Raw genomic sequence first — 16861 nt, 5'->3', positions numbered from 1 at the left:
TGGACGGCACTGGAGGAGATAATGCTAAGTGAAATAAGTCAAGCAAAGAAAGACAATTATCATATGATTTCCCTCAGAAGGGGGAATGAAGCATTAGAGACTGTGGACTATGAGAAACAAACTGAGGGCTTCAGAGGGGAGGGGGGTGGGGGAACGGGATAGGCTGGTGATGGGTAGTAAGGAGGGCATGTATAGCATGGTGCACTGGGTGTTATACGCAACTAATGGAGCATCGAACTTTATATCGGAAACCGAGGATGTACCGTATGGTGACTAACATAATATAATAAAAAAAATTTTTAAATAAATAAATGCCAAGATCAGAAATGTTATTTATATTTCTTTGTTTAACAAAAAAAATACTAAGTTTTTCTTAAAAGGAATATTATGTATTTCCATTGTATACATTTACAGAGGAAACATCCGATACACATGAATTTGTGTATCTTACCTAAATTAACTGAAACCTAGAATTGGGCCTAGAGTCACATTACTTTTTTCAAGAAAGAGAAGAAAAAAAGAAAAGAAAAGAAAAGAAAAGAAAAGAAAAGAAAAGAAAAGAAAAGAGGAAAGGAAAGGAAAGGAAAGGGAGAAAAGAAAAGAAAAGAAAGAAAGAAAGAAAGAAAGAAAAGAAAGAAAGAAAGACAGACTTTCTTCCTTTACCCATTAAATTAGAATTTAGGAATGAGGAAAAAGGCATTAAGCAATCAAGAATAATTATGCCTGAGAAATAAATTTTTTTTTAAAGGGGAAAAAAACCTTAAATTTTCTTCATTCATGGAAGAAACTTTTCAGATGTCAAAATACTCTCCATTTTCTTCTTTTAAAAATGCTTATTTTGATTTTGACCTGCCTATGTATAGCGTATCACTTTCACTGAGGGCACGTTTGAAATAAATAGTAATTACTTCTGGAAGTTATACTTCTTTAAATATACAAATTCTTAAAGTCTGATCAGATTATAATATTATCAGTCGGCTACAACCTAATATTACTATTAAAAAGTAAAAATACTAATCTCGTTTTTACCTCATTTTATTTGCATTTTTTCACAATTGGACTGTAAAATATATTTAAATCTCTCCCAATACTAAAAATGTCCTCATGAACAAATCCATTAACGATTACTTTCTGGGCTTAATGGAAGAGAAATGCAATTTAAATGTATTTATAAAAATTAAGATTAACAACAGGGCTTTCTGCTCTGATTTCATAATTTTATTACATATAAATGTTTTCCAAATTGAGATAAATGCAGAGCCAAAAATTAAATTTCTAGGTTCAAGACACATATTATGCATATTATTTTAAAATGAACTAGGCCTTTTAAGGAGGATTTTCTACAGATAATATAAATAATATGACAAACACCAGATTAGTTTCAAATTATAAAGCACTTAATATGAATTCAGCTACAGACAGATGTTTTCCAAATCTGAATTTCCAGGCCATATATGAAATAAGCCTTATTTTCAAACTTAATATTAGCTATTATTTAGGTGCTTCAGTTACTTTCATTTTCCATATTCTGGTTTTAAAATGCAGACCATTGGGGCTCCTGGGTGGCTCAGTCAGTTAAGCATCTGACTTCACCTCAAGTCATGATCCCAGGGTCCTGGGATTCAGCCCCACTTCAGGCTCCCGTAGGGAGCCCGCTTCTCCCTCTCCTTCTGCCTGCTGCTCCCCCTGCTTGTGCTCTCTCTCTCTGTCAAACAAATAAATAAAATCTTTAAGAAAAAATAAAATGCAAAGCATTTCAGAAAGCATTATGGCTGTGGCACAGTTGAAATGGTATCTACCTGGCCCCCTTTTCCCCATCTGGATGGATAAAAGTCAAGGTAAAGAGAGCTGCAGAAAAACTACAAACCAAGTAAGGTAACTGTCACGTTCATAAGCCCCTTCTGCAGAGTTACCCCGTGTTTTGCACCTCATGAGTCCATCACAGCACCCTTAGGTGGGTCATTGATAGAACGCTAGAGTAGGAAGCAAAGCATGCAGCCTTCAGGTTCCATCCTTGTTAGGGCAGTGGCTGAATGGCCCGGTTACCTATTATTCAATCTGTCTACTTCTCTGTTTGGCCTGGCTATACAACTAATGCTCAAATAGTTTCTCATTTGCTTTCTGAAAAAAAAAATCTTTAAAATCCCCATAACTGAGGTGATCAGAGTACAAAACTAAGGTTTTGGGTGAGAGCTTAAAGTATATGGTATTTCAGTTTCTTACGTAGCCTCCTGCTCACCATCCAGATTTATATGGCAGAATAAACATAAAATAATAATTATTATTTTATTTGTTTACAGACAAAGTAGTTAGCAATACTTTTCCAAAGACTGCACCTTTCAGAAAAGTGGCACACAGCAGAAAAATGTCGGACTTCAGAGGAAGATATATCAATCACCTGCCATGGCTCCAACTCGCTGTTGCCAGCTCCCCATGGCATAACGTGAAATCAGATATGCTGAAAAGTCCAGCCCAGAGGGATTTATGTATGAGGGGGAAAAAGTTAAAACTACTTAAATTGCTTAAAAATATGAAATACAGAGTAATTAAATACCCTCCAAGTGAGTTTGCACGTAGTATAATAAATGAAAAGAACATTAGTAGAGAATGAAAATATTTACCTAGTTACAATGTAATTTTTTTTAACATATTGTGAACGTAACTGTTATAGGAGATCCTCAGGGAGATGCTCTGATATAACCATAAAATGGCTCCCCCACCTTCTCTTGTGAAAAGTAAGGAAATAAATGGATATGCAAAACAAACTGACATCAGGTTTTGTGTGCCTCTTCCCCCAAACAATAAAGATATACTATAGAAAATCTTTTGCTCTAAGGCTGTGTGTCCAGGAATGATGCTTGTTTATTATTTAATATTTCTGTTAAAGAGAGAGACCTGTTCCTTAGAGTTCTCAATAAGGTAGTGAAGCTGTGATTTGATGTCCACGCTAAACTTGCTCCAAAGATGTGAGCCCCAAACAACTTGAGAGTTAGAATGTTACGCCATCGAAGATCCACCATTTTTGCCTCAGGGAAAGTTACAAACATGTTTCCCCACCACTGGCTGTCCCCACCTGAAGAAGTCAATCAGTTGTGTACATGAAATACAGCTGTGGGCTGTGAGCAAACCCTCTGTTTCTACCTTTTCATCCAGGTGAACGTTGCTCAGGGGTCCAGGACAGCTAAGATATTTGAAGTTATCATACCTCTGACAGAGCGATGAAAGCAGTATGTGTAATATCTACATGTTCTTTGGCATTATTTTGGATGAGTAACAAAGGGATCATTAAAAAAAAAAAAACCTTGGGGTCATGAAACTTCTATATCAGTGTATATAAAAGAATTGCAATAAGGTCTAAGGCAAAGAAGAGAGTTGGGAGTCATTAATTTTGGCAAGGTTGAAAACAGTCATAATCACTGTATAACCGATTATAGATCATTTTGAAAATGAGAGGGAAAAAACCCCACCCAATGTTTTGATATGTTCGAGGCTAATTTTTTAAAAATCTAATTTCTTTTAACAGCTACAACAAAAGGCCACCTTAAATAGATAAACTCAGATTCAACAGGATCCAACCCTTTCTTAGTTAGAGTTCAGAAAAGAACTGCTAAGAAATTACTTTGTTCAGGGGCTCTGCACATTCTTAAACTTTAGAGATTTAACAATCTCATTTGGTTTAAAGTGATTTAAACCAATCTCTTTGGTGTAAAAGTTACAAATTTAACTTAGAAATTCCACTGGTATACTTTAAGTTTCTGATTTTTCATTTTTAATAGTTTTTTCATAATAAAGGTATATCTAGTTCTACCATCTATGCATGCTAATAAGTTAACTGGGTTAATTCAAAAGGCTTTTTGTTTTTTAGTTTGATCATTCTAATAAATTGCTTACCATTTTCTAGAGAGTTCCCTGTTTTGATGAAATACTTCCTTTTGTCCTCAGGCCAATTTTGTCTTTCCTGTAAGTGCTGTGTTATATTCAAGTAGGCTTCATCAAGACTCATGGCCATAAAATTGGGATCATAATCAGCAAGTATTTCCTTAACCTTCAAAAGGAACAAAATGGCTTAAATTTTGCTGCCCTGGCAAAGCCTGTAATATAATGGCGGATAAGAAACATTAATATTCTTACTTTGCAACTATAGTAAAAATCCTGCAATCAATAGCTCATGGATTTAGGGAATAAATAATTTATTGCTAGCACAAGTTTGTCCAAATTCTCTTTTGCATTAAAATAGATCATGAAGGCAGAAGGCCATGAAACAGCTTCATTTGATACAATCTCTATTCAGCCACCTTTATCTAATTATAATAAATGATTCAAATAAATCTCAGACATTATTCTGGTAGGTACAGAAAAAATGGTTAAGTAACATAATTTTAAGTAACTGGTCAAAAGTAGAAGTGGGAACATAGGATCCTGCTCCCCCTCACCTTTTTTGTTTATTTTAAAAAGGAATAATCCTTTTTTTTTTTTTTTAAGTAGTATCCACACCCAGCATGCAGCCCAAAGCGGAGCTGGAACTCATAACCCTAAGATCAAGACCTGAGCCAAAATCAAAAGTTTGACACTTAACCAATTGAGCCACCTAGGTGCCCCTAAAAAGGAAAATTCTTTCATAAAAGTACTATGTTGCTTTAGAAAGTAGTTCTATTTTAATTAATTATAATAGGCACATAAAACTCCACTCAAAACATACACCAATGCATGCATACATTCAGAAAACAAAGCTCGATTATCAAGATCTGGAATGGAAAAGATGATAAAATCTACAGTGGAAGTCTGTGACTATATTAAACTATTAAACGATGGGGAAAATTCTGGAGCTGCATCTTGAGATAAATAAAAAGATCAGAATTTCCATATGATTCCAGAAATGCTGTTTATGTAAGATAGTTTTATTACATGAAACTATAAAATTTTTTAACCACTAAAGTATTAACTGAAATTGGAGGAAATGGTTGCCAAAATAATATCTACATATTCGAAAAATGTTAATTGTTGAATTATGCTATCCTTCCATCTAGTATTTAAAATCTGTCTGCAGTATCATGAGAAAACCTTTTCTGAAGTTTTATAAAATAAAGCTTTTTAGCTTAATTTAATTATGAATAGCTGAGTCAAAAGCAATTTTAGAAAATGGTGGTATAAAACTTGGCCAAGCTTTACTCAGAGAGTACCTTAATTAGCTTTGTTCTTCTGGAAGAAACCAGTTTTATAATGTACTCAAATGGAATCTTTCTAGTGAAAATGAAACTCTGGAAAGTCTGTAGTTGGCAGCCAACTAAGATTATTCTGAATGAGAAGTACTCCCTAGAAACATGGAGTACTCACTAACTTCCTTTTCATAGGATACTGCTTGAAGAACAAAAATAGACATGTTCCAGCAAAATTCAAGCACTTAGGCTTCCAACAGTTAAAGCTGTTCCATTCTTTTGGATAAAATAAAAATGGCTTTCTTTAAACTTTTAAACCAAGTCGCACATATTAATATAGAGTCAGTGAATTTGTGCTGTAGTTCGTTCACACATAAGAAGCCATTTGCTACCTGCAAATAAACTAGTTAGATCCTGCTCAAATTTGAGAGAGATTTATCCAATTTCTGTTAAGTAACTAGACAGAAGAGAACTCAAAACAATTTAGCTCTCGTTATAATATTGTCTAAAGTTTTACTAAGTTAAAGCAGGACTCAAAAAAGTTCCTTCTTACAAGGTGTGTGAAGGATTTTCAAACTTATTGAAAACCCATAATATTTATGGTTAGCATTTTATCTCTTTCTCATTAGGAACACAGTATAAGAGACAAGCAGTAACCACATGTGAATGTGCTTCCTCCTTTTCCACCACCTTTTCAGAGACAGGCAAAAAGCACTTGCTGCCACAGACTGTTTTTGAAAGAATGAAAAACAGAATTTTTAAAAAAATTTGGGGTGCTGTACCATTCCAGTTTGGGGAGGTTTCATTTCTAGAGTACACGAGGTGGAATATAAATAAGAGGAGCAAATCTAAAGATCATGATCTACACGACCAAATGGTAGTAAGTGCCAGGCCATAGTTTTTTAAGGGTTTCAATTCAGACGGGGGTCTTTAACACAATGAATTTTACTGCAGTAGTCTAGAACTGTTTGATGTAGTATTCTAAAATTTTAATTTATGATTTATGTTTTAGCACTAGTCCAGTTAGTCCAGTTATCAAAAATAGAGAAAATGGCAATTTTTCATGTATGATAGTTTAGGCAATTTTACTGAATAATCAAATCTTTATATTTCAGAGATCCTTTTCAAAGCAAGATTCCCTTTTCTCCTTGATTATCAGTCTCTTGAACATTAAAGGCTCATAAGCATCTTCACTAGATTGTGGGGCAAGGAAAACGGTTAATCAAAATAAAGGAATTTCATTACTGTTTAAAAACATTTGATAAAAAATTTATTCACAAAAGAGATTGAAATTAATGACATGCATAGATTATGTAAATTATACATATAAGGTGATTTGAGAAAAATATGTATATTGCACATTAGGAAAAAAACAGCTAAAGTTAATATAGATTATAATTAAGGCAATTCAAACTATTCCAGGTAAATAAGAGTTTCTAAACAGATTAAAAAATATGTTGAAGAGCAAAGAGCTGGGAAATAGAAGGGTGTACTTTGTATATTCAGCTCAGTTTTCAACATATGACCTGGAGAAGTGATAGGAGATAAGACTTAAAGGGATAAACTAAGGCCGAATTCTTTTTTTTTTTTTTAAAGGTTTTATTTATTTATTTGACAGAGACAGCCAGCGAGAGAGGGAACACAAGCATGGGGAGTGGGAGAGGAAGAAGCAGGCTCACAGCGGAGGAGCCCGATGTGGGGCTCGATCCCAGAACGCTGGGATCACTCCCTGAGCCGAAGGCAGACGCTTAACGACTGCGCCACCCAGGCGCCCCTAAGGCCGAATTCTGACGTGCTAAGGCAATTTGGACTTGACTCTGCAGGTGACAGGAATCAGTAAAAGGCTATAACCAAGAGTGCTTCATCAGACTTACCTCTGTACTCACAGCTCGGTATTTGTCAAAGTTTGGGGGCACAATAATAAGTTGTGGGCAGAGTCTTTTAGCAATAAATCCTGGCATGGCTGCGCGAACACCAAACCTCCTTGCGTAGTAATTTGAAGTAGACTGAAAGAAAACAGACCACATGGGAAAAAGTATACAAACCTAAATGGACACATCAACCAATGCATTCATAAGAAACACATTACTGATGTGCATATTCAAGTCAAGGACATTTTTTCATAGGCCACAGTCTGGAATCAAGCTTTGACTTTATCCTATCATGGTATTATGATACCATGACCCTCTCTCTCACTGTTGTCTCCATATTTATGTGATACCAGGTAATACACAAGACTAATGAAAAGGTTCTCTTACAGTGCCAATAACTAAACTTCATTGCTTCTAAGGCATACCTGTAATATAGTATATATCAAAGTTTGGATGATAGTGGGTGATATTACATTATAAAGTAATGTTATAGTACAAATAGTATGGATGTTTCATGAAAGTAACAGTATAGAAAGTAATAGCATGGTATAATAGTGTAAATTTGGAATTTGTAGTATTTGGGGTTTTGAAATTTTTCATTCAGAACAAAGGCAAAGTTTCTATTATATATAGTCAGCCAAATTAAATGTCAAAAAATGAAGCGATGAAAGCTTAAAAGAACCTTTAAAATTACATTTTATTTCTTAAGGCTTAAATATCCTTTTTGGTGAAAACATTTTCAGTAGGAGATAGAAACTAAAAAATTATGAAACTAAAAAAGGAGAACATTACTTTTAAATCCTGTTGATGATGATACCACAGTACCATTTATTAAAAAAAATTTATCACAAATGAAATCTTTGAAAGCTCAAGTGAGAATTCAAAGAAATGTAAAAAGAGAATCTATCACATGAAGGGATTACTTCAAAATAGTATCAGTTTGCCATTAGTGGCTTTCAAATGGCATTAAAAAAATCTTGATAGTACTCAAAACTGTGCTAATCTTTGATCAGTATCCTGGAAGAGAAAATGCAGATAGCACTAGAAAGACAAATCAATGTTTTAAATATAAGTAAGTCTAATGGAATGGATACGAAAGCTAGGTCTGTAGTAAATCTGGAACAAAACTTATGATATGACTTCCTTTATCTTTTAGGTTTGTGTTAGATTGTAAATCATAGCCACAATGCTTTATACTTCCTCCTATCTAAGGGTGGGTTCTAGTCCCTCATGCCAAGTGACTTGCATTGTGACTTGTTTTGACCAGAAGAATGTGAGGGAGTGACATTACGTGAGTCTTGAAGCCTAGGCATTATGAAGTCTGTAACTTCAGCCTTTGCTCCCTTGGGGATCCAGCAACTATGCAAAGATCTTGGGTTAAATTGCTAAATGACTATGTACCACGTGGAGAGGGGAAGCTGAAAGGCTGAAAGGCTAAGTGTTAATGAAGCCATTTCAGCTCCTCCAGCCCCAGCTAAATAACTGGAGCCAACCCAGGTAAAGTTATCCCCATTATACTCTGCTCAAATTACAGAATCATGATCAAATAAATGGTTAGCCACCAAGTACTTAAAGGGGTTTGTTATGCAGCAATAAACAACTGCTATGTTCCAACTATGAGTGCTAACTTAAAACATTTTGAAGATCTACCAAATTATCCAAAAAAGAATTCTAACTGTAATAGACTGAAATAATCAAACATGCACCACCACTACCATTAATTTTCAAATACACTTTCATGAATTTAATAGAACAAAAGCAATTATATTTCAAATCTCATTAGAAATGAAGTCTATTAGTTGAGCATACAAAAGGGGTAATCTTTGTTTAAATATGGCAAATAATCATTTTGAATTTGGAAATAATAACCAATTTTTAGGAGGATATAATTCATAGGAAGGAAAACATTTAGCAGATCTAGCAGTGAATTTAGCTTTAAAATATATGTACATATGCAAACATAGATAATTTCACATAAATATATGGTGATACATATTCTTAAAAAAGTTAAATACATTTTTCCAAATATCAGCTGATGATTTGTAGGAAAGGGGAGTAGTCTTTCAATAAACATTGCTTTGGAACCTGGATTGTTAGTTGCCTGCATACTTATGGGAGCAGAGATGATAAACAAATAGATTATAGTTTTGTAATAAAATAGTAACTCAGTAGGAATTAGGTTTATAGCTATCTAAGGCATTTGAAGGAGTTAGGAACAGGGAAGAATTCTCCTTGTTTCTCATATATGTTTTTTAATACCAAAATCCATCTATTCCAGGTGCCATTATTAATTCCCCACACATTTTTAGCCACATATAGCTACCCTGGTCATCTTCGCCTTCTATGGTTAGAGTGGTGATAGGGAAGAGCAACATGGTAGTCAGAAAAGCAGTTTCCAAGTCATGGGAAAAACTAATTACAGTAGTAGTATAATGAAATATATTACCCTAGAACTAAGGCTGGGAAATCTTTTCTGTAAAGGTTCAGATAGTAATTACTTTGAGCTTTGCAGATCTCTGTTGTAGCTACTCAACCCTGCTCTTTGAACACAACAACAAATGAATGGGTGGCCTGTGTTTCAATAAAATTTTATTTACAAAAAAAGACTAGATTTGACCTGCAAGGCATTGCTTGCAAACCTGCTTTAGAGTAACACTTCCTTTTCTTTCTTTTCCAATTCCCTTTTACTGGAACAGTTACTTAAGGAAAAGTACAGCTTACAACAGAAAGATATAATGCCACTATACCATTCACCAGGTTTCTAACTTTGGGGAAGTTTTTAAACACCTCTCTGAGTTTTGTTTTGTTGTGTTTTGTTTTTGGTCTGTCAAATGGAAATAAAAATTTGTTCCTCAAGAGATGTTGAAAGGATTCAGTAATTGAAGACATATTAAGCACACAGGAAAATGCCCAGCAAACTGGCAGAGCTTACTAAAAGCTTCTCCTTTCATGAACCAGTAAGGCTTACTCCAATATGTTATGAAATTTCCTTTTTGTCTTTGATCTTCACCTACTTACCAACATACTCATTGATCCTACAGCAATGGGTTTATCCTTCAATTCTGGATTGTCCCTCATTTCTACAGCTGCATAGAAAGCATCCATGTCAATGTGCACAATAGTGTTGCTCAGATCCCGGCTCTGTTCTAATTCCATTGCAAATCTGTCAACCTTAATTTTAAAAAAGTTAACATATTTTGAGTCAATATGCTATTGATACTGCACCAGTCATAACAGTAATCTCACTTTTAGTAGGTATCTGTCTCTACCCGTCCATCTACCCACCCATCCACCCACCATCCACCCACCAATTTACATATATTTGATTGTTGTTTATTAAGGCTGGTAAATTGCTTCTATTTCCATGAAGATAGGCAGTTGAATCTCAAATATCATGCCTTACCAACACTTTAATCTCTTAGTAACTCAATCACATGATGGGTACTTAATAAATATTTATCGAATAAATGAAGTATTCCAACTGATTTTATCAAATGATTCTTCTGTTTTATAAGTCTGGAGACCAACTTATTGTAAATAAAAGCTTCAGTTTAGGTAAAATAAACAACTCTCATATGACTCATAACATTAATGTCTTAAAATGAAAACAGAGGAAATGTATAATAAAAGATTATATACTTCTTTGGCGTATTACGTTTATGCTGAATAGTATTGCACAAGTGAATGTACCAACCCTAATGTAAACATTCCCTCTGTAGAACTGCCTTTTTAAGGCTAAAATCTGGTAACCGTTACTCAATACAAATCAAAATTGAAAATTTAAGCTATAATTTATTCTTTCATGAAACTTCAATATATATGTCAAATATAACAGTGAAGAAACTTAATCTTTAAAGCACTTTTTATTTCTCTAGTGAGAAAGCATTGGATTGATAAGAAAGAAGAAAGGGAAATGAAAGGAAGTAAAAATAACCAAAGTAGGGGAGTGAGAAAAGGGTTTATGTAACAGACATACACATTTCCAGGTGTTCCTTTTTTGTGGCCTCCACTATAGAGGCTGAAGAAGCTAACTGTTTCCCAGCTTTCCCTGCAGCCAAGGGTAGCTGGCTGTGTGACCATTTTGATCTATGATCACTTTGAATAAGCTGGAATACAGAAAGAGCACGGAAGAGTGGAGGGCACATGGTGCAAGTTTAATGAATGTAATCTATGACTAAAGGATCAATGGATAGCTGAATAGCAAACCAATCAAAACCTGAGGGGAAAATAGCCAGATATAAGCAAGTGGGGTGAGCTCTGGAATGAAAACAATTTCTATAATGTGGCTATCCCTATAGCAGGTTTTCTCAGACGTGGAAAGTTACAGGAGTATAATTTGGCTTTTCTCTTGTTGGACGTCAACCTTGCTTCCATTATGCAAAATTTGTTTTCACGGCCTTCTTTCTTAGCATTACAATGACACTAGCTTCCCAGTAGCTGCAGGCTAAGCCTGCATCTTCTCTTTTAGAAATAATCACCCTGAATCCTATTCGTCTCCAGTAGCCACAGTGAGCCTCCGGAGGGTCTGCTCCTGTGTAGGCTGCAACTCACTGAACGACCTGGGGTGCTCTGAGCCTTTTTCAGGCTGCTCCTTTGTCTAGAATGCCCTTCCGAGTTCTGTCATCAAGCCTTAAAGGGTCAGCTCAGATATCTCTCTGTAACTTAATTTGATCTCTGTCCTCCATGCCACAGAATTCAGTATTCCCTTCGTGCTTTTCCTGCTCTTACTATGCACTTACTGTATTAAATACTAAATTATGAGTTCCACCAGGAGAAGGACCTTATTTGCCTTCAAATTCTTTCCTTATCAGACAGAAAGAGGCGAGGCTCATAGCATTTATACATACATACATACCTACATACATTTATTTATTTATTTATTTGTGCTTAAAAAAGAGAAAGCAGTATGTGTAGAAAAATTTTGGAGAAGGCCGATCTCATGCAGTGAGACACCACACCTAATAAATGGGACTTTTCAATATCACTTCAATCTATCATCCAGATTTAAAACAACCACTTCTTCCAGTACCTCAATTGTAAATTAGAGAAGAGCATCCTGACATTAAAAAAAAAAAAAAAAGAGGTAAACAAATCATGGAGACTAATGAAAACAAGGGTGGATTAAAAACTACTATATGTTAATTCAGAAAATATACTTAAGATACGAGTCAACTGAGAATAAGGAAGCAGCATTTGAAGTATCTTAACCCAGAAATATTGGAAAGGAAAAAGATAATAAATAGAAAGCAAACCAAATGGAAAAAAGTTCTCCTTAGCCTCACACAATAATTCTGTGACAGTTTCTTCAGCAATTATCTTTTCTGTGCTTAAAGCACAAGTACACTTGCCAAAAGGAAACCTCCCCACTGAGTGACTCACACATTCCATTTTCCTCTACTCTCATTAGTCACCCTTGTCTAAACACTTTTTTCTCTGCATTTACCAAATGCACACCACCCTGCTTTTTTCAAATTTCTTCTCCTGAAATCTTCATTCATGTTTTCCTTTCTTCCATCTTCCCTTCCAAATGACTTCCAAGTTCTGATCTGAGCCTCTAACATGTATATTTATCCCTTTTGCCACAGTTCAGAACTAGTGTGTGTGGTTAAGAATTCGAGCTTCTTGTGGGTTTCAGCTCTGCCACTTATTAGTTACGTGATAATGGGCAAGTTAACCCTCATTCTTATTTTATTTGTAAACTGAGACTAAACCAACCCCCAAAGGTTGAAAGAATTAAAAGAAGTACTCGCATAATGTACTTATCCAGGGATATGGAAAGGGCTTAATGATATAACCTATTTTAAAAATAGAAATGACATTTATTGAGTACATCATATGTGTTATATAACATGCTAAGTACTTCTTATGTTAACTCATTTAATGGTCAAAATAATTCTAAGAGGATAATTATTATTCTCATTTTATAGAGGAGGAAACTAAACCTCAGTAAGATGCAGTAATCTGCCCTAAGTCACACAGATGGAAAATGTTAGCTGTAGACCTGTAAACCAAGTTACTCCAAAGGCTGTGCTTTTTCCATTACTTTATGATGCTTCCCTAAAATCAATCTTAAAAAGTGTTTAACACGGAAGTAGCTTCAAACCAAGCTCCAATAGTGTGTTTTATATCAATATTATGCCTTATTTACTTTTTAAAAATCCCTTTTTTGATTACGTTCAGGAGACTGTTTCAGAAATATTGTTTTTCATTTTCTAATTACCCTAAAAAATGTTCAGGAAAACTGAGTTCATAAAATCAATTGTTAAAATGGTCAAAATGCACTGATTTGCCATGTAGTTGCCATTTAATACAACATGGATGGTTGTCTATTCAATTTATGAACCCATGTTATAACAAGATGTTCTGGCAGCTACAAAAATGATTGTGTCTTTAACAAGTCTAATAAGGGCAGGATGGAGAGGAGAACACTTAGGTTCTGAATAAATTGTGGGAGTTCATGCCAACAGAGGTTAGTTACCACAACTTGACTAGCAATAATAGTTCCTACCATCATAACACACATAATAAAATCTATTATTTAGAAATTGTAGGACTCTGGAACAGAAATGCATTTCCCATGAAAACCTCTTTCTCTCAGATCTTTTAGATTCCTTAGGATTTCCTTAATCCCCTCCCATTTATACAATTTCTTTTAAAGGAAGCTCAACAAATGAAACAATTTAACAATCAACATAAAACATATTTCCTGCCACTCCCCTTGCAAAAGATGTCAGAGAGTCTCCCAAGAAATAGTCAACTAAAACTGTAACAAAATGTGAAGCTCCGTTATTCGATATAAAGTATTTTCTAATCCTTCAAATTTTTAGCATATTTAAGGATATGAGGTTTAAAAAGAGTCAACAGCGAAAAGTTGTTTTATTGCATGATTCCTATGCATTTTATCATTAAAATTTTATTAGAGATATTTGTATAGATCAATAAAACTTACCAAAAAGAAGTTCTGAAGATAAATTGCCAAGGATTAATATCAATTTAAAAACAATGTTATTATAGACAGAATGGAATTTTAACTTGTTGGAATGATGCTCAAATTTATTTGAAAGAAACAATGTATGAGAAAAAATTTTTTAAAGAATAGTAGCAAGGGAAGATATTAAAGTACATTATTATCACTGAATAACTAAAATTGCATGGTACTGATACAAGAAAAGATTCACTTGAATAAGAAAGAATCCAGAAACAAATCCAAGAACAATGAGAATTTAGTATATGGAAGTGCCTCATTTCAATTCAGTGGAGAAAGGACTCATGATTAAATAAATGGTGTTGGGACAAATGAATCACCATTTAGAAAAAATAATACTATTAGGGAAAACATAATACTCACCATTTAAGAAAAAAAAAAAAAACTTAACACCTTACATTAAAACAAATGCCACGGGCGCCCGGGTGGCTCCGTCTGTTAAGCCTTCAACTCTTGATTTTGGCTCAGGTCATGATCTCAGGGGCATGAGATCGAGTGCCATGTCTCAGGCTCTGCACTAGGCAGGGAGCCTGCTTAAGATTCTCTCTTTCTCTCTCTCCCTCTATCCTTCCCCCTTCCCTGCTCCCTCTCTCTCCCTCTAAAACAAAAACAAAAACAAATTCCAAATGGACTAAAGATAAACAAAATCTATAAAAATACTAAAAGAACCTATAGGCTTGGTTATAAGGAATAACTTTCTGTGCTTTCAATACAAAAGCCAAGAAAAAGCTGTTTTTCAATACTGCTATTTTTGATTACATAAACATTTAAAGCTGTATAGGAAAAAAAAACCCTGCATGATTAAAAGACAACATATTGGGAAAATATTTATAACAAACGGCAGGGGAAAAAATCTTTAACATAAGATGTATTAATCAAGAGAAAAACATATAAACTCCTCTAGAAATGTAAGCAGAGGATATTGTTTTGGACTGCTAGTTGAACCCCATTCTCTCTTCCTTTCATAGTAATCGAATTTTATCTGAGCATATGGCCACCCTACTGGAAAATATTCTATATAGCTTCTCCTGCAGTTAGGTGTGGCCATGAAATTTAATTTCTTGTCAAAAGAATGTGAGCTGAGGTAATATGTGCAACTTCTCTTTCACTTGTTGAATAGCAAATTACTGGCCTTTGATTTTTTTCTTCATTCTTTCTTCCCTATTGGGGGCTAAAAGAAAGACTGGAGATATTCCCGTTTTGTCAATCCAGGTAAGGATAACACTTATGGGATGACAGAACAAGTGATGTAGAACTGGAGTCCCTAAATTGCTCTGGGGAGCAGAACCACCCAATCAGTTGGGACTACTTACTATTATGTGAGAAAGAAATAAACTCTTATCTGATTTGAACCATTGTATTTTTGGGTCTCTTATGCCAGCTACTTAGCCTATATACTAATAGAATAAAAAAGGAAATTCCCATAAGAATGAAATATTAATGGCTAATAGGAGAGAATACATTCTTTCTCTCTTATTATCAAAGAAGGGCAAATTAAAATAACCATCAAATAGTATTTCGACACTACCAGCAAAAACTACAAAATTGATAAAATAAATAAAACCTAGTTTTAAACAAGTATGTGAGGAAACTAGCACTCCTGTGTTGAAAATGTAAAACTATACAACTTCAGTGAAAATGCAGGACAAGAGTGCAAACATATATAGATAAGAATAATCATCATAAGGTTATATATAAAACAAAAACCTGAAACCCTGGTGTGATAAGGTAAATAAATTATGGTACCTGCATATAGCAGAACAGTATGAAGCACTAAAAATGATTATTTGAAAGACAAAGGGAGTGATCTCTTGTCATGATAGCAGACCATTTAACACAAGATAAAAAATTAGCTTGTGCTCTAGGAAAACATATATGAAAAAAATGACCCATTATAGTTTGATAAAGAAGACATAAAATTTACCATTTCTGAACTCTATCATGAGAAGAACTTTGTAGCATAGAAGATTAACACAATTTTATCATTATTAATAGCCTAAAGTGCTTTGTTAAATTGAATCAGATTTTGACAGAGAGTAAAAACTGTCTTTAAAAGTAAACTTTATACCATGTAATATTATGTGACAGATACCATTAGAAAGGAAGTCTATTGTAAGAGTAATATACATATAATTAGGAGGTTTATTGTTATTTATGACTGGAAATAAACGACATATAATGGAAAAAATAATAAAAGTAAACTTTATAGAAAAATAAAATTAAAAAAATAAAAAATAAAGGTAAACTTCAATTTTACTAGCAGAAGCTTGATTACTTTAAGTTCTCAATCTATTCCACACAATGCCCTGCAAATTTGCTCTACTCAAACTTTCCTCCTGAAACAGTTTTAAACACCAGAGGAAACTCTTGAGTATTTATTCCCCAAAGATGGTGGAGAAGCCAAAAGCCTCCAAATTTTTAGAAGTCTGGTGTTTTATCTTAAAAATTCATGCACATTTGGCATTCTACTCTAGTTTTAGTACAACACAATTATGTTTAAATTTCTAATTTATTTAGTCAACATGTTCCCCCAAATCATTTTTGCAAAACTGGCATTAAAGAAAACATGCCACATTTATCTTGTGGCCTTTTTCTAGCTACAAAATGTGTATATAATAAAAAGAACATAAGCTTTGGATTAAATCCTAGCTCTGAAGCTAGGCATGTTATTTACCCTAATTGAGACTCCATTTACTCTTCTATATAATGGAGGTGACAATGCCTAGGTATGGGGTCTTGATAGAAAAGAGTAGAGCAATATTTAACAAAGTACGCACCTCAGTCAAATTGTATCCCTTACAATATAATGAACATTTAATACTACCTTGTTTTCAGTTATGACTTGACCA

General features: G+C 34.2%; 1 protein-coding gene across 3 annotated transcripts in view; it reads right to left on the bottom strand.

Moving 5' to 3' along the window:
- The window catches only part of POLK (DNA polymerase kappa), a 67464-nt gene that overhangs the window by 23313 nt on the left and 27290 nt on the right, over positions 1-16861 (bottom strand). For all 3 annotated transcript variants that reach the window (XM_034656370.1, XM_002917212.4, XM_019797471.2), the window contains 3 exons: positions 10046-10198; positions 7031-7162; positions 3892-4045 (listed from right to left, as the gene is read on the bottom strand). In XM_034656370.1, coding sequence (XP_034512261.1) covers positions 3892-4045; positions 7031-7162; positions 10046-10198 — 439 coding nt within the window. The remainder of the gene's footprint in view (positions 1-3891; positions 4046-7030; positions 7163-10045; positions 10199-16861) is intronic.

The sequence above is a fragment of the Ailuropoda melanoleuca genome, chromosome 3 (assembly GCF_002007445.2).
Source record: "Ailuropoda melanoleuca isolate Jingjing chromosome 3, ASM200744v2, whole genome shotgun sequence".
Classification (NCBI taxonomy): Eukaryota; Metazoa; Chordata; class Mammalia; order Carnivora; family Ursidae; genus Ailuropoda; species Ailuropoda melanoleuca.
Note: the sequence above shows the minus strand (reverse complement) of the source record. Positions and strands in the feature narration are given on the sequence as shown.